At 37.7% G+C, this 24057-nt stretch overlaps 1 protein-coding gene across 9 annotated transcripts in view; it reads right to left on the bottom strand.

The window, feature by feature from the left end:
* LOC114134298 (ryanodine receptor 3) overlaps nucleotides 1-24057 on the bottom strand; it is a 107456-nt gene that overhangs the window by 45075 nt on the left and 38324 nt on the right. For 5 of the 9 annotated variants that reach the window (XM_028000798.1, XM_028000804.1, XM_028000802.1 and 2 more), the window contains 26 exons: nucleotides 23450-23571; nucleotides 22477-22657; nucleotides 18798-18933; nucleotides 17331-17426; nucleotides 16953-17071; nucleotides 15583-15716; nucleotides 13874-14115; nucleotides 13404-13596; nucleotides 11766-11982; nucleotides 11593-11697; nucleotides 11366-11368; nucleotides 9543-9646; nucleotides 8704-8787; nucleotides 8273-8432; nucleotides 7141-7288; nucleotides 6698-6900; nucleotides 6440-6614; nucleotides 5981-6189; nucleotides 5696-5895; nucleotides 5346-5412; nucleotides 5110-5270; nucleotides 4868-5033; nucleotides 3810-3896; nucleotides 3398-3624; nucleotides 1350-2154; nucleotides 432-632 (listed from right to left, as the gene is read on the bottom strand). In XM_028000798.1, coding sequence (XP_027856599.1) covers nucleotides 432-632; nucleotides 1350-2154; nucleotides 3398-3624; nucleotides 3810-3896; nucleotides 4868-5033; nucleotides 5110-5270; nucleotides 5346-5412; nucleotides 5696-5895; nucleotides 5981-6189; nucleotides 6440-6614; nucleotides 6698-6900; nucleotides 7141-7288; nucleotides 8273-8432; nucleotides 8704-8787; nucleotides 9543-9646; nucleotides 11366-11368; nucleotides 11593-11697; nucleotides 11766-11982; nucleotides 13404-13596; nucleotides 13874-14115; nucleotides 15583-15716; nucleotides 16953-17071; nucleotides 17331-17426; nucleotides 18798-18933; nucleotides 22477-22657; nucleotides 23450-23571 — 4545 coding nt within the window. The remainder of the gene's footprint in view (nucleotides 1-431; nucleotides 633-1349; nucleotides 2155-3397; nucleotides 3625-3809; nucleotides 3897-4867; nucleotides 5034-5109; nucleotides 5271-5345; nucleotides 5413-5695; nucleotides 5896-5980; nucleotides 6190-6439; nucleotides 6615-6697; nucleotides 6901-7140; nucleotides 7289-8272; nucleotides 8433-8703; nucleotides 8788-9542; nucleotides 9647-11365; nucleotides 11369-11592; nucleotides 11698-11765; nucleotides 11983-13403; nucleotides 13597-13873; nucleotides 14116-15582; nucleotides 15717-16952; nucleotides 17072-17330; nucleotides 17427-18797; nucleotides 18934-22476; nucleotides 22658-23449; nucleotides 23572-24057) is intronic. The other 4 variants (XM_028000800.1, XM_028000806.1, XM_028000803.1 and 1 more) reach the window with 1 other exon arrangement.

Raw genomic sequence — 24057 nt, 5'->3', positions numbered from 1 at the left:
GAAACTTTTCAGTTTCTGTTTAAGATCACATAGCAAACATCAACAGAAGCGTGAAATAAATGCAACAATAGAGGTGTAAACTGCAAAGTTGTAACAGATCAATTCTAATTTTAGTGCAAATTAAAAGTTAATTCTTCAAAACATAGTATGTCACATTTTATCAAACTGAGAAGTGACAGAAACTTTTCCTTTGTCAACCATCCATCCATTAATTTTCTTCCACTTATCTGGGGTCGGGTTTATGTGTGGCTGGGTGCTGCATAAGTCTGTTGCATTTAGCTCCAATCATTGGATGGCTCTGTCTGTTGAACCATAGCTTCAAATAAACACAAACTGACTGATTTTTTAAATGTGCATGTCAGCTTACAACTTTGTTGTTGATGTTGAATCTTCAACATCAGAAACATTTTTTAACTGTGATCTTGTCTGACCTGCTCCTGAGGAGGAGATCTGAACTCTTTTGTCTTCTTTGCTGTAACAGCTGCCGACATATTGAGGGCCAGCATGAGCTCATTGTAGCGGAACTTCTGGTTGTACTGCAGTTTGGAGACAAAGTTGTCTGAAAAGGACACAATGGCCTCAATACGGTGCTTCAGCTCGCAGTCGCAGAAATAATGAAGCAGCTCACACATCTGGGGAACAGACAAAGGGAGAAAACACAATTCTCAGAGATGAAGGTGGTTTTGAGTACTGCTTTGTTTTCTCAAGACTTGGATAAAACAGCCTTAGAGTTTGTACAGTACAGACCAAAAGTTTGGACACACCTTCTAATTCAATGGGTTTTCTTTATTTTCATGACTATTTATAAGGCAAGAAATCCCACTTATTAACCTGATAGGGCACACCTATGAAGTGAAAACCATTTCAGGTGACTACCTCTTGAAGCTCGTCAAGAAAATGCAGAGTGTGTGCAAAGCAGTAATCACAGCAAAAGGTTGCTACTTTGAAGAAACTAGAATATAAGGATAACATAGATTTTCAGTTGTTTTACACTTTTTTGTTTAGTGCATGTTTCCACATGTGTTATTCATAGTTTTGATGCCTTCAGTGTGAATCTACAATGTCAATAGTCATGAAAATAAAGGAAACTCATTGAATTAAAAGGTGCGTCCAAACTTTTGGTCTGTACTGTATATTATCCCCTAAAAATAGATAATTTTATGTTTGAATGACCTTTGATAGGAATATTACAGTGAACCAGTTATTGAGAAAATGATAAAGACAAGAGCTGTGGCCGTTCTTAGAAATTAGTACCCACACATCTACAGATGTTTCTCAATAAATCACTATCTACTCAAGATTTTATTTTATTTCAGTAGTTCAGCAGTATTTCTTTTTTTCATTATTACCAGTCGTTTGACGGGCTCTGGCAGCCTCTTCTCCAGCAGTCCTTTCATTGGCTGTTTGGCCTCCTCTGCGGCTTCCTCCTCTCCCGCTTCAACTGCCTTGCCCTCAGTCCCAGTGAGTCCCTCTTTGTCTGTGGGCCCTGTGACCCCTTCCTCACGAGTATCTCTGAACACGTTCGGGTCAATGAGCAGTAAAATCTTTTGAACATCCTCGCTACCTAAAACCCCCATAGTCAGCAAGGTGCTAATGAGCTTCAGGATTGGGACAAACTGATACTCTATGCCTCCTCCAACAGGATCTCGAATGTGGTGCCCACCGCCTTGAACAGCTTCTGTCAGCATTGAAATAGCTTTTTCCTTAAGTGCATCCAGTGGGATCTGCGGACTGTATAGATAATCCCTCTTGGTGCTGATGAAGCATGGCGGGGTAAAGTTAAGGCGAGGTTTTAGGGAGGTGCTAAGTCCCACCCCTGGCGGGCTGTGCTTTTTAGAGGCGCTGGAAAAGAGACGAATTGAGCGCGTCTCAGCTGTGACTGGAATGATGAACTCATCTTTCATCATGAGCCTGGCCTCCTTGGCTGTTTCTAAGTGGATGCTGATCAGTAAATTGTAGAAACCCTCACGTAACATGCCAGAGAGGTACTGATTATCTATGGTGTATAAGAGCTGCGACTGATCCAGGTGGCTGCAGAGAGCGTGGGCAACGCGGGTGTTTCCCAGTGCGCAAAGGGCACAGTAGAGCTTCAACGTATGATAGTGGAACTTCCTCATGTCCTCCTGCTCTGACAGCTCCATAATGTCGACACACCTTTGGAAGGAAAGGATGAGACACATATAACATTTACTAAAATGCTCAATCATTTAACTCAATTTAACACTGCACCAATCTGAATATGATCCCTGGATAGTAAAATCAAAATAGAATTTCATGTCTCTTAAACTTTTTTTTTTCATTTTGTCACATTAAAACAACAAACGTGAACATAGTTAAATAGAATTTCAAGTAAAAGGTTGTGCAAAAGGAAGAAAGGGACAGCTCTACTAATATGAAAAGTGTGGGGTGCATCTGGATTCACTACTTTATATAATCCATTCATTCATCATCTACACCCAATTATTCTTGGGGGTGGAGTGGAGTAAGGATTGACAATGGTCAATAATATGTTCCCAGTTTGTCAAAGGGCAACACGGAGACACACAGGGAAAACAATCACACTCTCATTTCTTGCATGTCTCTGGACTAAGAAGAGAAGATATCATTATTTTGTTAGTAATACTGATAATTAAAAATAAACAGTGAGTGAAAAAGAAGAACTTGAATGTAATCTTATCGATGGACCATAAAATTTCCATATTTTATTACATTTTTCAGTCATTTTATTAGAGATTTGCTGATGTGCTATCCTGGAATAATCCCTTTCAAATAGCCATAGTTGATCAGTACTTCTGTATTTGCACTGCCACACCATTTAACATTTAACAGTATTTAACACTGAAACTGATTTCAAGCTTTTAATTCTTTTCCCTTTTTATGTCTCGGCGTTACTCAGCGTAACCTGAGGGGGAGATTTTTCTGGATTACGTACAGGATTACTATTTTTTCACGGCTGTTTTCCACTTGCGGATGTTCTTTTAGTGCTATATAAAAACAGAAACAGCTTAAGAAACCATCCCAGGTTGATAGCAATTAATTCTTGGCAAAAATTAGTCGATTTAGTGTTGTTGGTCCTTGACTCTGAGTTACCACAAACCTACTGAGAAAAGAAGGATCTCATCGGAAAAGAAGAGAGTAAACAAAGATTTGTCCATACTATACTTTCCCAGTCCATACTTATCTAAACCTGAAAGATATGAACGTCCATACTTTTGTAAAATGTGTAGAAACTTTGACATACAATGAGAAATGAAAAAAAAAATTATAATTACTACACTAGAAAACTTTATTTGATCAAGGTTCTTTGGTATATCATAAAGGTGAAATGAATGATATTAAGAAAATTTAATTATTTTTTTTTATCCCTCAGCTACAGCAAACTAATCGGGTGCACCACCTGTTCTCCTCAGGAATGTGAATTGCCAGCATCTGCAGAGGCTCCACACACTGAACCACCCAGCCGTGTCTCTCGTTCACTCTGGCTGTTTCCACTTTGAGGAAGATGTTGGGCATGCGGCTCCACAGCACTGCATTGATTGTCTGGACATCTAGTCGGGGTGGACACTGAGGCACCGGGTTCTTGTGTTCACTCTTAAAGATGGCTGATGACAGCGGCATTGCGTTCTGTGCAGGGTAAGCATATATATATATATATATATATATATATATATATATGAAAAACTGTTTGAGGACTTGAGCATGTTTCAGTTTATATTATATAAACAATTACATCTTCTGAAATAATTAGATGAATTGAACTATTTCAAGTGGTAGAACAAGGGTGTATTGGAAAAAAAACAATAGTGTACCTTTATCTTAGCCAGCTCAAACTGAAAGAGGTTTGGGCTGGTGGGTCGGACAAACACAGCAGGAAAGAGCTTTGTGTTGGGTTCCACCTGGAGCAGAGAAAAGAACATCCATATTAAAGTAAAAAAAAAACCACATAAGTTTTAGTAGGAGCAAGAGGGAAGGACTTACAGGAAGCATTTTGGTGATGCGTCATGAAAAAGTATTACTAGGTGAGCAAGTGTGTGCGTGTGTGTGAGATCATTACAGTGTTGACTGGAAGGGTGAGTCAGTACCGGGTGAAGTTGCACAGAATTTCAGCAAGGGAAAAATGTAAGAAGATTATACTGCTTGAAAGATTCTTAAAGGTTTAGCTCTCAAAGTACATCCAGAAAAAGCATATTCCAAGTCAGGAGTTCAATAATACAGACGTCAGAGCTCTGTCAGAAAAATATGCAAAGCTATAGAACGACTGACTCTCAAGCTACAATCTGACCTGCAGATAGAGTGGGGAGACTGAAGAAAAGCATATTTCAAATGACTGGTGTGTGTAAATAAAGCTCCAGTTATCCATCCTAGATTTTAAAAATATCAAAAAACCAGTTGGAAATCGTGATATTGTGCTAAAAAAGTAAATTTGATGTGTCTTCTAACAGGGCATTTTTAACTAAAATAACACACATAGTTTTAAAATAGGGTTCATTGCCTAATGATGTAATCTTTTTTTTCATGATCTATTTTTTGGGGTTGCAAATAATACATACCAGGTCAAATATATACAGTGATATGCAATAAATTAAAATACATGTCTTCATTGAGTCTTTGTCGGATTAAAAGCGTCCTTTGAAAATTACAACCTTTAAACAATCTGACTCAATATTAATGTAGATTTCCAAAAACAGACAATAAATATGTTTTGAAATATATTAGCATGAAACAAGTTCTGCTTCTTGCATTTTAGGTGGTTGTTTTGTCAATTATTTTTGAAAAATATATCTTCTGTCTGGTTAAAAGTTACTAATTGTATTGCACTACAAAAGCAAGAACGTAACAAAATCAAAATGCTCTAGTGAGTCAGCACCTGGTAGGATGTCGATAACTCCTTTCCATTGACAGTGAAAGTAACCATGCCAGTGGACAGATCTATTAGACAGCCAATGTCCAGATCAACGTTGCTGCGGCTTGAGGCATGTGCACAACTGGTCATGTCACCACCCCACACCATGTAGCAGTTACTCCTTTTCACACTGTTCAGAAATTGACATTTTTCAGTATTTAGCACACATAAGACCTAATCTGTGAAATCAGGAGAAGGAGGGCCACCTTTCATGAACTCGTCCACGTTCATCACCCAGGGTTACAGTGACAGTTCTGTTCTTGCTGAGGTTGAAATTGTTGCTATAGTAATGGTAGTCGGGGGTAACCCATCCAACCCACACACCGGAAGGGTCCTGACCTGCAAAGATTCTCACCGAGTGGTAGTACTGTAACAAAACAAAGAGTTAGTGAGAAATGTAGGTGGCAAACACAAGGCACCATTAGAAGAGTTTTTTTAATACCGTGGTGATGCTGCTGTAGTCCACTCGTCTACTTTCCTCACTGTGTCGAACAGATCTCAATGGATATCTACACAAGATCAATTTAAACAAGTCAATATTAAGATTTATGGCCAATTTAGTTTATATTTTAGTTTATTACATCAAGTACAATACATTTACTTTCATAACTGAGAAGCAGTGTTTTGCAAAACCCTTAAAGTCTCTTATATTTAGTCACTTAACTAGAACATCTATGCATTTTATTTTGATTTTGGTGATAAATCACCAAAATAAAATAAACACCATGAAAAAGGGTGTTGGGAACATCATTGCATTAAGACTTTAAATCAAATTTCTCAGACAACCAGCACCTGTGTTTAACCTTGAGCAAATCCTCTTCATGTACGCCGTTTATGTCAACTATGGGGTTCTGCTTGAAGAAAGAGTGGAACTCTACCGGCATGCTGAGACGACAGAATACCATGTCAGCATTACTGTTCTGGGTGCCAAACGTCTTGTGGGTGACCTTCAGACATGGGGGGCTGTCAATGGTGCCGTCAATTCTGGTTACCTGCAAATAGAGAGAAAAGCTTTCACAACTCACTGGTTTTGTATTTCTAACAACCAAATTTTACTGAAATGTGCTTCTGTCTTACTGCAATGTGGTTGTGGTCCTTTGGCACATTGACAAAAGTAGGCAGACGCTTGCTGAACCACATTGTGACCTCCCGGTTCATGTTGACTGCAAATGGTTCGAATCCCTCTTGCAGGCCACATGTGGTGTAGTATTTGAAAGTGCTTGCATCTTTCCCCAGATTCATGCGCCCCACTTGAGCAAGACCGAGACTACACACTGGAATAAATCCTGAAGAGAAACAAGACGGATAAAAGAATGAGCCTCCAAGAACATAAGGAGAACAAAGACTGAAGAAAAATCAATCCAACATTTGTAGTGAGACTTTTGTAACTTTAGGCAAGATTTTTGTAACATAAAAACTACTTGTTACACATTTTAAATTTTTTTCTCCCATTAGTGTATCAGTTCCACATTTCTAGATCTAAAATGATCATATGCCACTCTGACCATTCCTATTTTTAAATATACTCATCCTCACCATCCTCAGTTTCAAAGTCGGTGAAACAGAGTTCAGAACCCTTGGTTGTAATGAGGATCTCTCCATTAAGGGTAAAAATCATAGACTTGTCCTCCATGTTGATCATACAGCCGACTACATCCCCAACATGCCAGCAGCGCCCAAATAATTTGCTACCGATGTTCAGACAGTGGCCCTGTGTACAACATGTGCATGAAGAAACAAGTTTAAATTTAAAGATCAGAATGATGGAGATTGGTTTTGGATTGAAAAACTTACCCTATATCCATCAAAGACAAAAGCAAGTTTATCCGTTCCAAGTTCCACATCAGGTTTGCACCCAGGCCTGGCCCAGCCCACTCTCATGTCTCCTCCAGTGACAGCCTCAAATTCAAAGTACCACTTTCCAGTCTTCACCGCATATGTCCTTTCGACTCTGAAGAAGCGGACCTTATCGATGCTGACTCGTTCAACCACTTGGCCTTCAAGGTTAGCAGGACAAAGGCCATGTCAGATAAAGAATTGGAATGGAAACAATCACACAAAACCTCATTAGTTGAAAAAAATATAGCAATTCGCCTGTGGTTGCAATTAAACTTTAGCATTTCATGCTCCCTTTTCTGCATTATAAAAATAAGAAAGGATATAATCCAATCAGGAGATTACCATGTACCAAGAAATCTGAACAACGGTGCATCTTAGTATGCAATAGTAAAACTCACCTCCTTCCTGGTCTGAAGGCTCTATGTTGTATCCATAGCCAATCATGGTGCGGATAGCCTCTCGCAGGCTGTCCCTGTTTGACTTCTTGGTCCGCTCATCCAGCAGCACATAGGGAACCAGACGAGGGTTACGCTTGCTCTTCAAATCCTGTATAGAGATGAGGAAATCAGGAGTTATATACATGCATTTGATTGAAATCTTTTCACAGACATCAGCATTTGTTTCCTCACCTTTGGACTATCAAGTTGATTCAGTGATGAAAATTGTGCTGTGATAACTTTGCTGTCAAAGCCATTAATTAAAAATAATTAGACAATTAGTGCTTTTGGGCTGTAGCTGTTCATCCAGTAGTAGTCTATTTTTCTGTGTCATTTCCACCGGAATTAATCCCTATGGGGGCTATGGCACAATGATGTATGGATCATTTAAGCACTTTATAAGCAGATCTGTATTCAATGACTAAACAGGGTTTATTACAGGTTCAGAACATGAATATATGTCTATATTATTGCTCAAAAATTTAAATGGAGACTAGAAAAGCAAGCTCTTGTACTAGGTGCACATGTAGACACGCTTATCATTATTATCTCTTATCAGCTCTTACAACAATCTTCCGTTGAATTCACTGAACAGAGATTTTTTCTTCTGTGTAGGGCACCTCAATTCATCTATTCCAGATGAATGAGATAATTATGCAAAACTGCTCCAGTTCAAATTGTGTAAATAAAATAAATTAAGGTTCTTAGTGTAATCATAGTGAGTGTGCAAAATAAAAGGCCACGTTATTTATTGACAGAAATTAAAACAAAGCAATGACAACACCATTATTTACAGTCATGGCAACAGAATGAAAACAGCTAAAGAAAATCTGCAGATGTGTATTTGAGCACTTGTTACTTTTAATAAAATTTGACAGTGCTCTGTACAGCATGTTCCACCTCTACAGAATACATTACTGTGGTTTTATCGCAATGAAATGTCAGACTCTCTAGCAGGTGCTCTACAAAGGTACACGTAGACATGACATATAAATAAATGAGCGATTTGGTAAGAAATACATCATTAAGAAAAAACGTGTATAAAAATGTATCTGAATAATGAAATTGCATAAAATTCAAAACCTCAGCAAACCTGCTGAATGCCGTAAGTCCATCCCTGCTTGATGCGGTCTTTGGCCCAAACATTGTGTGCATTCTCTGCTAGTTTGTCCACCAGCAGCTCCTGGCCTGGTGTCAGTTTGATGTCGGACAGATCCAGAGGGGATGGTTTATAGCTATTGGACATCATGTAGCTGGAAATAGTGGAAATGATGAGTATTCTTACCTCAGGTAAAGTCTGTAGTATTACAGAGTAAATCCACATGGAGTTTTTTTGCTAATATTTACAGCCTGCTGCATATCTTAGCAGTACAGATTAACAATAATAAATATTTTTTGCTTTAACTGTCCAGAAATGCTTAGCATGATCTTTGTACATGCATCTAAAATGCATGGTTACAACACATCATATGGACAAGTCAATATTTAAACAGCTGTCTCTGTTTTTAAAATCATGCAACTTACTTCTTGGGTAACTTAATTTTTTTGAGCGAGTCCTCTGCATTTGGATTTACTTGAACAATACGGCAACCTAGTGCTAGCAGGGTCCTATGAATAGAAAACAAAATAGAAGTTAGTGTTCAGATTGTACTCATTCATCACCCTAACATCACCCCTGATGAGAATATACTGTATCTCAACACAGATAAAAGAAGTAGTCCTGATTTAATCCGATTGAGGAAAATACTACACAATCCCTTGAGGAAAATTCCTTATCTACCGCACCAACCCCTAAGTGTAGTGTTAGGTACCTTTGACTGCAGAAGATCAAAGTGGAAGAACATTACGTATATCAATATACGTAACATGTAATGAGCCAGAGCAAAACTCTATCTCATTACAAATATATTTGGAGTTAGGGTTGCTACCACTATAAAATGTCAGTGTGTAATCTCTAAAAGACATTAGCTCACATATCTGCTTAATGTATAAATATGTACCAAATGTATTGACATATATTTAATAGTTGTTAAACTTTTATGCTTTTTGTCTCATTAAAACTACAAACTTCCCAATTTTGTTTTGATTTTTGTGAGAAAAACAATATAAAGTGGTGCACAATTGTGAATTGGGAGGAAAATTTAAATGGATATCTTATATTTTCTTACAGTTGCTGTAGTTGCTGTAAGAGTTGCCTACAGCAACCTTTGAGACTTAAAAGTTCTCACAGTAGTGAGATTACAGTGAAACATTTTTTGCTTTTTCTTTGAATATGCCTAACATTTTTGTGCCTAGACAGTCTCCATTCAAAACCAAAGAATTGAACAGTAAGAAAAATAATCCACCCATAAACTTAAACACACTTCAGTGTTTCTGTTGACATCTGCAGGTTGTAGTTCTTCTCTGTTTCTGGCAGCTTGCAGAAATCAACAAGGCAAGGATGCTGTCGTTTGTTATCATCTCTTATCTGTAAAAATGAAAACATGTCAGTCTGTGTGCATTTTCATCATTGTTGCTTATCAGTAACACCACCTTAATTTACAACAAATTAAAGGTCTTTGTTAATAAATGCATATGGAAACTACATCCTTGTAAGTCACTATGAACTAACAAGAGGGCGGGCATGAGGTCTACATTCAGGGTGCAACTGCTTGCAGTGATAAGACAGTTTTCTCTAGCGAACATGTTATGGAAGAGGAACAGGGGAGCATGTTTTCATCAAGGAGAGAAATAGAGAGGCGTGTGGCTGGAATACTAAGCACTTTAATGCATCCTTTAATGCTTGACATTATGTCAAATAATCCCTTTGGCAATGCTGCCCATTGAAGGCAACATGACAATGGTGAGTATTTGGTAGGAAAACATGCAAGACTGTGCATAAATATGTAGCAGTGTTATTTATTTATATTTGTTCAAAAGTATGAGCCAGCACTATTTTAAACAATACCATAAGTATGGAAATGTTTTCTTCTTCTGATTGTTCATCATTTCGCAAAAAAAATATTTTAAGGTAAATTATGCATGAGAAGGTATCTGCATGTTATCAAGCTAAATCAGAGAAATATTTTGTGGCTTTTGTTGCTGTCAGCTTATTTTTAAAATGTATAGACTTGCTATTATGTTCACTACTCAGATGCAAATTAACTATTTTATCATCAAACCTACTATTTACACAAAATTGATGCATTGACATTATGGAGGCATAAATCTAGTGTTGATTTGTTGCCTGGTGACAAAAATTTTATTTAGCCATTGATATTTTGTTGATTGTGTACAAGTAAATCATATGTGAATTGAGTTTTGCATAACTGTATTTTTTGGCCATAAGACAGTTATTGTTGTTTGACAACACTGAGTTGTGGTTGTTTCTCAACAGATAGCTGTGAAAACTGAAATCATGCTAACCACATCAGTGTCTCATATGGAAGCTGGCATGGCTGTAAGAATGAAAGTTAGCTATTTTCCACATCAGTTTGGCTTTCTGGAGAAGTCTAAAAGTTATAAAGCAAACAAATTAGATTTCCTTTTGTAGTTCTCAGTTAAGGTACTTCCTCAATGTAGAAATCACAAAAGCTTATCTTTACTTAGTTGTTTTTGTTCTGAAAAAATACTGACATCCTGATTAACTGCACAGCTGTACAACACACCATCTAATGTGAAAATTAAAGAACTAAAATAATGCAAGTGATTAAATTTTGTATATTAAACAAACTAACTCTTCAGTTTTTATGCAAAGGTAACCATTGTCAGCTCCAGTGTATGAAGTTGTGCAAATACTTGTATCTAACTGTGGCAGATAAATGATGTTAGGTGGCATAAAATTAGTTTTCCACTTTGACAATGTGAAACCAGGTTGGCTTATCAGCTATTTTGAATTTTGAACCCATCAATCCTGCGTTTATATTTAAATAATTGTCTATCACAGGTTTGGTGTTTTTTTTTCTTTACAAAAAGAAATAAAAATGTTATTGAAGCAAACCCAGACTTTATTTTTGGATTGTCAAACTGGTCAAACATTCTGTTTTTATTTTTCGTGAGTGAAACAATAATTCATGACTTTTACTAAAACACACAAAACAAAGCACCGACTTTACAATCTACAAACAAACTAGAATGAAGCGTCTAAATGAGGGATATGAAAAGCAATGGACATTAAAAAAAAAAGAGTGATTTTTTTTCCACTTACCCTCTTTTAGGAGTGAACAGCAAATTATAGAAGAGAAAGCAAGATGATGTACAGGCATTTGTGATGCTATTGCTTCTTAAGACTAATGTTCCACTTTTTTTGTATTAAGAAAATATGTAGTACGGATGTTAATTTCTTGGCAAATGTGGCAAAATGTATGGAGCATGCTTTTTATTTTTCTGTCAATGTGATGCACTTAAGAAAATATTATGGCAGTATTTTCTTACCTTGCCATAAGTCCATCCCAATTCAATCTTATTCATACCCCACAGTTCATGTATGTTTTCAGCCAGCTTGTCTCGAACTTTCTCCAAGTGAGGCGGCATGACAACCTGAGACAGAGACATTACTTTTGAACTGTTCCTGCTGCAAAGTTTTCAAACAGATCCTGTGAGTTTACCTGGCTGGTCTCTACAGGAGTGGGAATAAAGGAGGCCTGTGAAGTGAATTGGGTGGTCCCAAGCAGATCCCGGACTCCTTCCACATCTCTTTTGTACTCTTTCACCGGCTCCACCTTCATCTTCTCTTTTGGCAGCAAAGCCTCATAACATGGAGCATAACTTGATGGTGGCAGGAACTTAAAGTCACCATGTCGGCCACCAAACAGAAAGCGAACCCTTAAAGGAAAAAAAAAACAACAAAAACAAATGTTCATCTATTGTTAATCTTCTATTAGTGGAAGATAACTAGAAGTGAATACTTAAATAAAAAGACAGAATCAAGCACCCTACCCTACCCCCTACACACACACAATAGATAACATCTCTCATACACCCTCAACCAGAGGCAGTCTGAACTCTGAAAGATAGTGAAGAGCTCCTCAGGGGGCTACCAAAAATAGCTTCTGGAGTACTAGAGATGGCAACCAACTCTCACTCTGACTACAGTCCTCAATTATTGAGCACAAAGTTGTGACTTTCATTTCACCACATATTTAAATCCATGAAGTCACACATTCACTGGGTCAGTTCCAAGCACAGGCTTGTAGATGTGCTACCCATCTGGCACTGTTCACACTAGCATTGCACATATGAAATAACTTTCCAACCAAGTCACACTAGTTGCAACAACTGTGATTCTGCTGAGATTTTAAGGAAGTCCAGGTTGCTTTAATAGTGGCCTTAAGCTAATTTGCATTGTCATGTCTGGTGTCTCTGATCTTCACCTGGATAATATGTCATAAAGTCCTCCAGAACATGGCATGGCTCCCCAAATCTTCCCTGAATGTGAAAACTTTGAAAAAAAATTCAAAACAGACCCCAAGCAGCTGGGATTCTGTTCCTCTCTACTTTATCGGAAGACTTCGATGTTCCAAGGGAACGCAAAATTTAATTTCATCTTAAAAGAGGACAATTCAGTTCTATTAATATGTTTGGACACAACACTGTGTGAATAACCATGTTCTCTACAATAAGCTATTATGGCTTATCCTACTAGTTTAAATTAACACTGGCAGTCTGTACAAAAAATATAAATAGTTTAAATGGTCACAAAGTAAACCTTGTGTAAAATTTTTGTTTTTTAAATGTTTTTTTTCTGTGAAAATGAATTGGGTTTTCATTCACTGTAAGCAATAATCATCTAAAATCAACAGAAAAAACATTTGAAAACTATCATTATATATCATAAATCTATGCAATATGTAAGTTTTAACTTCTAAATTGAATTCCTGAAATTGCTGAGATGCACCTGTACATCATGAAAAGTAGTCAAAATCAAAGTCTGAATAACAATAAAACACATTTAATTGAATTGTTTGTGGCTCCAAAAACTCAGCTAGGTGTCAGTGATTGTGTAACTTGTTTTACACCTTGTAGAAGGTGCTGATACGGATTATTCTATTAAACACAGGTGTTGCCACAATACTTATTTTATGCCTTTATTTAATTTATTTCAGAGTTTTTATCTATGGAGCTGTCAAAAGGACATAACAGCAATCTTTGGGGTAAAATTGCAGGTTTTGCAGGTAAAACACTAATATCTGTTTCAAATAGCATAGATTCATCCAAGTCAGAGCGGAAAGAAAATAAACACTCACTTGACTCCTGCAGAGAAGCTGACGACGGGGAAAAAGAGTCCGTCTGTGTTAAAATTTTCAAACATGCCCTGGACCGGCTGTCCGTTTATCCTGAAGGAGATGCTGGGAGCTCCCAGGTCCAGACAACAGCTCACCACATCTTCCGAAGTCAGGATATGCTGGTTCAGAGACGCGACAGCCCGCGGGATGCGGCCTATTTGGGAGGTAAACACACGGGTGTGTGAACGTGGACCTGGTGAGCCGTGCTGGCACAGACCAGAGCTTTCCAACAGACACAGGATGGAGCACATTTACACGCCTCGACACACAGTCCGGGCAAGGAAATCACTCCAGCAGAGTACTCACTGTCTGGATGTAACCTGGCTGACTCCCAGGAATACCATTCATCTTTGACTTGTTAGGTTATTACTGTAACTACCAAACACCCACTTTCACAAATTTTCTTCCACTCAAAATGTATTACTACTCACCTGACCAAAGATGAAGCCCATCAAAGCCAAATGAGTAGAGGTCGTCACCAACTCCATTGCCCCCCCAGCCCTCCCCTCCTCCAGGATAGGGTGCGTAACCTTTGGTGTTGGCCCAGCCCACTCTCAGGTGAGAGGGCTCACTGGTCACAAAGTGGTCCACCTGATCAATCATCAGTTCATAGTACCACTTCTTGTACTGAGCAGAGCCCTCACTGACCCCCAAGAAGATGTTTGGTCTCATGCTGGAAATAAAGTGAAACAAGAAATCATCATGTGCATCAGACCATAAAAGACGTTGTCAGGACTGCACTGTAAATATGGAAATTTACCCTCAAGAAAAGTGCATACTGTGCAAAGAATAAGGCTAAATGACAACAGTATTACTTCAAGCATCTTTATTGAAAGTGCAAATATGATGTTTGTTTCTCAAAGTTAAGATTAAATGTGTTAAGTTTTAAAAATGTATTACTACTATTCAACCCTGATCCGTGATACTGTTAGATTATTTTTAAATTATGATTCTACAAGTCTTTGACAGTGTGCCCCATTAACATGTTTGTCTTTCAGTCAAATACAGACCTAAAACCATTTTTATTGACATAACAGACTCATCAGACATTTCACTTGAGTAAAAACCTAATGAGTAGGAGTTCCTAATAAAGATTGAGTGCATGTTACTAGACACAAATTTAAAATAAATTTCACTGCATTTAAAACTCAACTAAACTTTGCAGCAAAGACTGAAGAAAACAAAGTGACCTCCAGAAAAAAAAAGAGGGAGTAGAACAAACAAGAAGAGAAGAAGCACCGCTGACTGGAAATTAGGGAGAGATAGATAAAGATAAAATGTTAGAACATCTGTCAGCTTACAGTGACTGTGTGCAGGCCAACCCCTGCAAGTAAAAGAAAAAATTATATCTCCAACAACAAAAAAACCTGGGTAACAGTAGTGATATGAAACAACATAGAAGAAAAAGAAGGGCCGACTAGATATTTTGGAGATTATGTAATTAAGCTTCCCTGAGAAACAAGCACACATTTGGATCGGATCTTTAGCCAGAAGGTTTACAAACGGCTTTGTCTCCTTGTAGCCTGGTGGGGACAATATACTGGTACAATGTTTTTCTTTTAGCAAAAACAACCTTTAGACACAGCTTATTGACTGTCGTGATACTGTAAGGTTAAGAGGATTTTGTTCGAGGGCTTTTCTGCCTAGATTTCTGTGTTCTGGGCTGTGATTTCAGAGAAGAACGACAAGGATTGTAAGAAATCAGTTAGAAAGCCTCAAATCAAAGTTCGAGGGCTTTTCTGCCTAGATTTCTGTGTTCTGGGCTGTGATTTCAGAGAAGAACGACAAGGATTGTAAGAAATCAGTTAGAAAGCCTCAAATTATCTAAAAATTGTCTTAATTGCATGCAGTAATTGGAAAGCATCACAAGCTAGTCTAGGTACAGATCAACTACATATTTAGAATGGCTTAACGGTGTCAGAAATGCATATTCCTTCACTTTACATTGCACATAATAAAATTGAGCTGCTTTATGCAAACTATAAACAATCTCTGGGCTTAAGTATGTGTTTAAATAGGTGTGTGGGTCCAGTTATAGTGTAATGTTCTTTTCACTGCTTTTAGTTGGACATAAAACAATTCCTGAATTGAAGTTTTTAAGAGGCATGATTTCATTGTGGTAAACGGATAGTTTTCTCACCTCTGGACATCATTGACCAGTTGGGTTTGCAATAGCAGATCTCTTTTGGGTAGCAAGTGATCACAAATGAGATTCTGATTGGTCCGAACAGCTACTCCATTGCACACACACAGCGAGCAAAGTACATCCAAAATCTGAAGAAGAAGAAAAAGAAGAAAGCAAGCCAGCAGGAAGGATTACAAGAAGGAATGAAAAACACAATAGCTTCCCAGAAGTTGATTAAATGTTTACTTTATTTTTTTTCATATTAAGCATGTCAACATAAATAAATATTTTCCCATAAATGGCTAATGATCTGCATTGCAAATCACTGTCCAAGTTGTTGCTCTGGGGACAGCCAGTTTTCATTAAACCATAGCATAATTACTGTGTGATGCTACTTGGAGGTAAAAAACATATCTAATAATATTCACTTAACAATAGCACCAGATTAAATGGCCTAGGAGGCTCAGCCAAGGGTGACAGGCCACTTAATCATTGACCTTTTGCTTCTGCTTTCATCGAAAAATTATGCATTCAGGCAGATTTATGACTTCAGCCAGCCAGCTGTCTGCTCTTTGATTTTATTACAATGGTAAACAGTTTTATTTATGTCAGGAAGACATCGCAACCTAACATCCCAGAAACCCTCTGCCAGGAGAGGAGCTTTATGCTGGTACAAGATATGGTCAGTCAATAAATAGCTGAAGAGGAGAAGATAAACACAGAGTTCCAGGGAAAACTTGTTTTCAATTAAATGTGAGTCAAGTTTACCCTTTAGGTAAGTTTAACTTGAAGAGGAAAGCATACATGTATCATATAACCTACTATTTTAAGGCTTGCTGTAACTATCCTTGCTGCAAACTGCATGTTCTGTTTCAGGAAAAATTTTAAATCTATTTCAGTATTTTTTTGCTAATTTTAGTTCTTCTTGCTGGTTTAACGCTTTGTTGAAGTTGTTCCACCTTTTGTTTATACTAACCACTTAAAAAATGGTTCAATACCACAAATCAAAATGGTAGAACCAGAAGAAACCTCAAACTGTTGCTCTCTTATGTTATTAAATTCAAACTACCACCTGTTTCCATTATAGAGTTTTCTATATTACACATGGTAAATATGTGATTACCAGCTGCACACAATCATTGTCATATTTTCCTTGAAAATTATTCTGAACGCTGTGAATAATTTCACTTCCACTTAACAGTAATGGTACTTTATGCTGGTTTTCACTTAAAATACCAATAAAATACATCAAACCTTGTAGTTGTAATGAGACAAAAAGGAAGGAAAATAAACTTCTACATCAACGCTAAAACCAAGATGTGTATTTCATATTGCAACAATGTCCCACATTAATACTGACTACTGCATGGCTGTTCAGAGCTTACCTTGTGGTTGCGTCCATGCTTGTAGAGCAGTGATATGATAGACTTAATGTGTCCTTTCTGAATGATATTGAGTGCCTCAGGGCTCTCAATTAGGATGCAGTGCAGAACTTCCAAGATGCCTGCATACCCACAAAAAGCATCAATTAGTTAACACCAGCAAAAGGGAAAGACAAAGTAGAGAACACTTGTCATAGAGACAGATTGCATGATTCAATATGAAGCACTGTTGGTACATATATATGCCTATGTATAAAAGGCAAACACTGCCAAGAGTTCAAAGGCTCATTTAAAGAAGGGAATGTGTTTCAGTGGTCATCTTGAAAAGCTTTTCTTTAACAGGAAGCACAGTACAGTAACGATGACGAATGATGGGTGTACCTGAAGAAGACTCTAGTCTTTCCAACTTGCTCACAAGCCAGTCTAAATTGTTTGAGAACTGGGTACAGTTGTTCCGGTTTCCTCTCATTAATGCCGCTGTAAGTCAAAAGAAATGTGGGTAAGTTAAATGTTGCACCACAGACCAACATGTTTGATTGGTACATTTCAAAAGTTGCATGATACCTTTTATAACAACATAACAAGGTCGCCCGAATGGGGACACCTTAAACTAATGCCAAAGCCAGAGGTTCTGCTTTGACATTTTTATACATATTAATTTCTGAAAGTGCCTAAGGTAGACAAAAGAGGTAGGACAAGGAGAATGCATCAACACTTGCTGACAAACAAACTCACTTAATGAATGCCCTAGCAGCAAAAAGACAGGGTCAAGGGATGCAGACATGCAGGGAAGAAAGGAAGAAGGCAACACAAATCCAGTTAGCGCTGTGCTACATCAGGTGTGTGGAGGAGGGAACAGGGGAGAGAGACGTGGATGGAAGACTAATTTCAGCAAGGAGGTGAAATCAGTATAAATAAGAGCATGAAGGACATTCTTGAAGGGTAGAAGGGCTTCAGTTTGGCTGGATGAAAGATAAACTTTGCATAAGGTTGCAGACATGAGCAAATATACTGTAGAAGGAGAGCAAAAATATGCAATTGTCATGGTTTAGTGAGAGATGTCAGAGAATGACTATAACAGTGTGTGTAAAAGAGGCTAAAAGTGATTGTTGGACAGGAGGGTTAATGACACTGGGTCATGTGGAGAACATGGCAAGAACAAACAAAACAGATAGCAGACAAGATAATGATGAAATTTGACATTCACTGACTAAAAGGTGCCAAGAGGGGACACAGTGATTCTCTTTGTGGTGGGTGCCAAAGGTATAGCTGCTTCCGTACACACACTGCCATTGTCTGTTTTTGGAATTTGCAAAGAATTGACATGCTAATTAGGATTTATCTTTAAGAAACGTAACAATAGAAAAATATTTTGGTCGCAAACATTTCCAAGTGTTCCATGAGAGACAGAGGTTGAAAGAACAGCATGATTAGACAGAACATATTTTCTGCACTGAGTGCCTGTTATCTGTATTAGGTTTCTGTCTATTTTCATAATCTGAATAAACCCCAGACTTGCTTCAAAGAGTGGATTGTTGAGTTTCCCTGTTGTCAGGGTCAATCAATTGGCCAACTTAGATAAACAGCTGATTTTTTGGCTAATCTCTAGTTGAATGGCTGTTGGCATCAAATGGGATTATTTATTATTATTTTAAAAACATGCCTATATATAACTGAAATGTGCCAAGCATTGGTTAGCTGTCAGATTAGCAGCAAAAAAAATAATCACACTTCCAACCATTTTTTCTCCCAATAACTCACATCTCTGAGACCGATAACAGTACAGAGTTAGTTCAAACATGCAAATGTATGTATGTATGAGGGACGATTATGAAACCAGTTTATTACCCAGAAGCTCATAAAGCAAGTTGAGAATGTCTTTCCAGGCAGCTCCGGCCTCTGACCCAGCACACTCCCCAAAATGGGCCGCACTGTTGTAGACGTTTAGCCTGTCAATGCAGTTGGAGACAAGGGTCAGCATGCCCTAAAAAAACACAGAAATCAGAGATGTCTTTACATCTAAAATTTATTGTGCTGCATTAAACAAGGGTCATATTACAAGACAGTCTGAAAGCATGGTATTTAAATAATTAGTTAGCATTTATTTCTATTCACTGTTCTTCTAAATATGGATATTATGTGCAGTGATATTTTTGTTAATGATAGATTAGTGGTATAGTCCTAACGCAAAGGCACAAACTATTGTCAATATTCAGTTGTAGAACAAGTGGCAGAGGTCACTGCTCAATACAATTCCAAAGCTTGTGGCAATTGATGCAATCAAGAAATACCTGAAGACTTATTACAAAAAAAGACAAAATGATGGACATTCCTGAAGGTGTCAGAAGCAAATAGATGAACCTATGCTATGTCTGTAATAGGAAACACACTAAGACATAAACAAGTGCACTTGAAAGGAAGTAGTAAAGCTGCCCTTGGTATAGGTCCATCCATACATCCATGAATCTTCCTTTCCTTATCTGAATTGTCATGAAAGATATAGGTTAAGGAGGGGAATGAAGACATCTCTCCACCTAGTGACACTCCCCAACTCAATCTGGAGGATGTAAATGGGTTCACAAGTCAAAAAGGGTATAGTGTCCCTCCAGCAGGGTTTAATCTCCAACCAGAGGGATGTGCCAGGAAAATCTTCAAATCAGTACCAGCTCTACTCTGATGCACCCTGGGGAGGAAGCTCATTTCATCTACAAGATGTTCTTTGGGTCATTATCCACATCTCATGACCTTAGATGAGGGTCCTGATGTAAAAGGACCAATAAACCACGGTTCGACTCACCATGACAAAAATCTATGCATCTCCTGCTCCATTCTACTATTATTTGTGAAGAAGTCACCAAGAACTCCTCAACTTGAGGTAGAGACTGACTGAACATAGAGGGAGTAGTTCACCTTTTTCTAGTTGGGATTCAAGTTCAAGTAGTTGGGACTTGGAGGAGCTGCTTTTTACTAAGTCATGAACCATCCCAGTTCTTGCTGAAGGTCACAGCCTAAAGTTTTCAACAAAACCCACAAAAAACAAACAAAAAAAAACCCTGATTTATAATTAAAAAGGATATTGAATAACCTTTTCAGAAAGGACCAGTAGTCAGTTTGCAGATGATATCTTTTTTAAGTGGTGCTACAGCATTCAGGGAGGATTCAGACAGGTCTGTCTGCCAACTCATGCAACCAAATACGTGACGGCAATTTGATAATCTTTTATTGTATTGTTTTCTTCCAAATGTAGTTAAGTGACCTCTGAATTCTACACTGTTAAATATCAAGACATTTCATATCAAAGGTAACCGCTCATTAATTAATTATTGAGCTCCATTTGTAAAACCTGTTGCCAAATTTTTATTTGAGTCACTGTCATAGATGCAGCTCTCTCCCCTCACGTGTCAGTGATTTATGCCACATAAGAATGCCTACAGTGATCTCATATGCAAAATGGAGGGCGTTAAAAAGACAAAATGGAAATTTCAAATGATTTATAACACCAGCAAAAATCATGAGTCAGCTTTTTTCACTGACAAACTAACCTACAGAAGGCAATATATCACGAACGTCACAGAGGATTTCATTTTATCATATCATACCAAAGAAAAAAAAAAGATTAAGACCTCATGGCAATATTTTAAGATTTTGAATTTAACTACTTAGCATCAGATCTCTTTAAAATTAAATCATTGTAATTATTGTTGCAGAACAAATAACGTTTGGATGTCTGAGGTGAAACGGCTATTCACTATGCCAGCTGACATACTGTGTAATTGATAAAAGTAATTTAGGCCCTGGAAGCTTAGCAGCTTCAGTGCGCTCATGTTCGCTCCGGGGAAAACTTATAGCACTGAAACTGCTGACACCTTCATTTCCTCTGCCTCCAAATACATAACAGCAATGAAACATGCCTCAATTGGTCTTACCTCTGACACTTCTCACAGGTTTCCTTCCATTCTCAGCTTAACCAAACATGCTGTCAAATTTAAACAATCACATAACTCATAATTTCTCTTCCACAGCTTTTATGCAGAGCTGAACATTCACCCATTTTCAGGAAAGTTCTTAAGTAAGAGGTCAGAAACCTTTATAATCCAGTGAAATAAAATTAGCCAATAGCCACAAGAGCTACATTTCACTAAAGATAACTAATAGTTTTTTTAACAAAACCATGAAGTCTAAGAAATGTGTTTTTTTTACTCTTAAGAACAGACATTTTGTTATTGTACTTTGATTTAGAAAAAAAGAAAGAAAAAAAATTTTCCATAAAAGAAAATAGAAAGGTTTTCCATATTTCCATAAATATGGAAAATAAAGGGGAAATTTTTTTTGAAAAAAATATAACAATTCTTGCACCATTTATGTCATTTTCTGGCAGAAATTACATGAAGATCCACCTAAAAATAATTTGAAGATGATTATGGGCTCTATAAAACGTTATTTGGCCAAAACGTTTAATAGTGCCTGAAAGTAGTTATGCATTTTCACAACCAAAGATTGTACAATTATCCCTTAGGTGAACCAGAATAGTAAAAATAAAAAGGAGTAATGTACAAAAAAAATGTAATCACTATTTAAAATGCTCATCTATAACTGAGTTTTCTGACAGAGATCTGTGCCTTACAGTCATTTTGGAAAAGAATAAGCCCAAAAGTAGTATTGTCTGAAGCCACTCTGTAGACTATGTCTAGTCTTCATTTTTAAACCAAATAACCTTAAGTCAGATCATCTTTGTAAAATAGATTTCAATTTGAATTGACTTTATCTGGTTAAATAAATATTAAATAATTTTAAGGCAATTGAACCATAAAACATATGTGTTGTCCAGAAGATGTATGAGATGTGGCAGTTTGATCAGTTTGGTACAGGAGGTTCTGGAGCTATAAGCCATTTCTGAACAGCTGGATGGAATTTAAAAAAACAACTGAGATAATTTTTAGGCAAAACTAATATATAGGAGCAGTGACAATGATTACGATAACATTTCTCAAAAAACAAATTTACTGAATGACTCATTCAATGGATTTGGTTTTCATTGCGCATCTGCTACGAGTAAAGCTAATTATTTTTCTAGGTTTGCTGCAGTGGTTTTAATACGGAGGTGCAGCATCTTCTTGAGTGCTTCATTAATGTTCAACAGAGTTCAAGATCATTTTTAATGACCAAATTGCATTCTTTTTTAGACTATTTAGATAAGTTGCCTGAATTTGGAGCAGATATTGATATCGATACATGTTTTTAAAGTATGTTGATGCTTTGAAAACAAACCTGCATTGAAGGATTGATGGGTGAATAGATTAAACCTAAGACTATTGCTTTATTTGGAGCTTAAAAGGTATCACTCTACAATAGCAACCTGACTGAATAATTGATTGGTATTTTTTGGGCATTGGAGCCCTCATAGGGGCTGTATTGGTTTGATGTTTTGTTTTGATAAAGGCTTCAATGGTAGAGACAAGACTTGCTTCTGTTACTAAGTCATATTCCATAATGCATTTTCACAGCCTTCTGTGATGGTATAACTCACTTCTTGTTTGAAGAGGTTCTGTCTGTTCTTCAGTGAACGCAGCTTTATCTGCCTCTCCTCATGCTCCAGCTCAACATCAGGGAGTTGGAAATAGGTGATGAGGTCATTGAGTGTTTGGAGCACTTCCTCGACAGGCAAGGCTACAAGGGTCCTGTTCTTAATGCTCAGGCAATCAAGGTCTCTGCGACAGATAGACAGAAGCAAGACACATAATTACAACAATTCCCACTGAGAATTACGATCATAAAATTGCCCAATGAATCATAAAGGCAATAAAAGTACGCCTATTGGGTAGCTGTGCGAATGTAAGGACAGGCAGTGATGACTAGCAGTGTTTAACCCACAAGTTCATTCATGTTGAATAACTGATTTCCGCTAACCTGCTAAAAATAGATTCTGTCGTATGCGTGGGAGGGATAAAGGGGGGGAGATGTATGTGTCATAGCTGCAGGAGGGAGGCTGACACCTCCTCACATGTTGACACGACAGGGACCCAGAGGGAGGTAGTGGTCTTTGATAACAAATTAAAAATAGAGTCCAGTTGTAGTGGTCCTTTCTCAAAGCTGGCCTCCGTCCCTGCTGAAATAGTTGCCATTTACAAGCACCAGACAGGGCCACTGAGCAAGCGATCTGTAGGCTGGGCTTCTCACTTAGTCAAAACTCACAGGCCTAGAGCATGGCTTTCCACTGGTGACATCACAACGTGTGACTGTGTGAAAGACTGGGGGGCTTTGAGAGATCAATGTTCTGGCTTCAGCTATAATCTCTGTAACATGGTGCCACAAGGGAGTGAGCTGTATTGTCTTATTAGTTGTGCTCCTTCATCATCAGCAGGTGTTTCAGTTACCTGAATGTTTTTTTTTAGGTAACTATCTCAAGAGATCTCTAATTTGTTTTAAGTGGATAATTTGGTTTAATGGGCAGTTTGCACATCCACAACCTTCCTCGCATAGGTGAGCAATGTTTTGCATACCTGATGAATCGGTTAAAGAGCAGCGTTGTGTTGCGGATGATTCTTGCGGCTCGAGACTCTTCATGTTGACAGCGTTGCAGGGTTAACCCATCATCCATATGACCCTCAGAGTGAAGACAAGCCTTGGGGGAAAAACAGATGATCGGATGATGTAAGAGAAAGGTGAGAGGCAAATAGAACAGGAAAAAGATTTGAGTATCCTCAGCCAGCATTAAAAGACACTGACAAGAACATAGCTGAAAACAAGAGGTGGTCCGATTGCACAAGCATTACTGAATGCACAATGCTTTGCAAAGTTAATCTAAACCATATAATTTCTCAACATTTTGTCACATTACAACAGACATCAAAGCTTTTAGAAGGATTTTAGGTGAGGAGCAAAGCAGAGATTTTAGGAAAGAAGTTTTACCAAGTGTAGAGTGCATTTGTGCCAGACCTCTTTGCTCTAACACCCCTAAATAATGTCCACTGCAATCAACTGCTCTCAGATATCTCATCATCAGTAAATACAGTCAAACTATGTGTAATTTAACTTCAGTTAAATTACACATAGTATAAATCCAGCTGTTCTGTAAAGACTTCAGAGAACATTGGAAACAAACAGCATC

The sequence above is a fragment of the Xiphophorus couchianus genome, chromosome 19 (genome assembly GCF_001444195.1).
Source record: "Xiphophorus couchianus chromosome 19, X_couchianus-1.0, whole genome shotgun sequence".
NCBI classification, from domain to species: Eukaryota; Metazoa; Chordata; class Actinopteri; order Cyprinodontiformes; family Poeciliidae; genus Xiphophorus; species Xiphophorus couchianus.
Note: the sequence above shows the minus strand (reverse complement) of the source record. Positions and strands in the feature narration are given on the sequence as shown.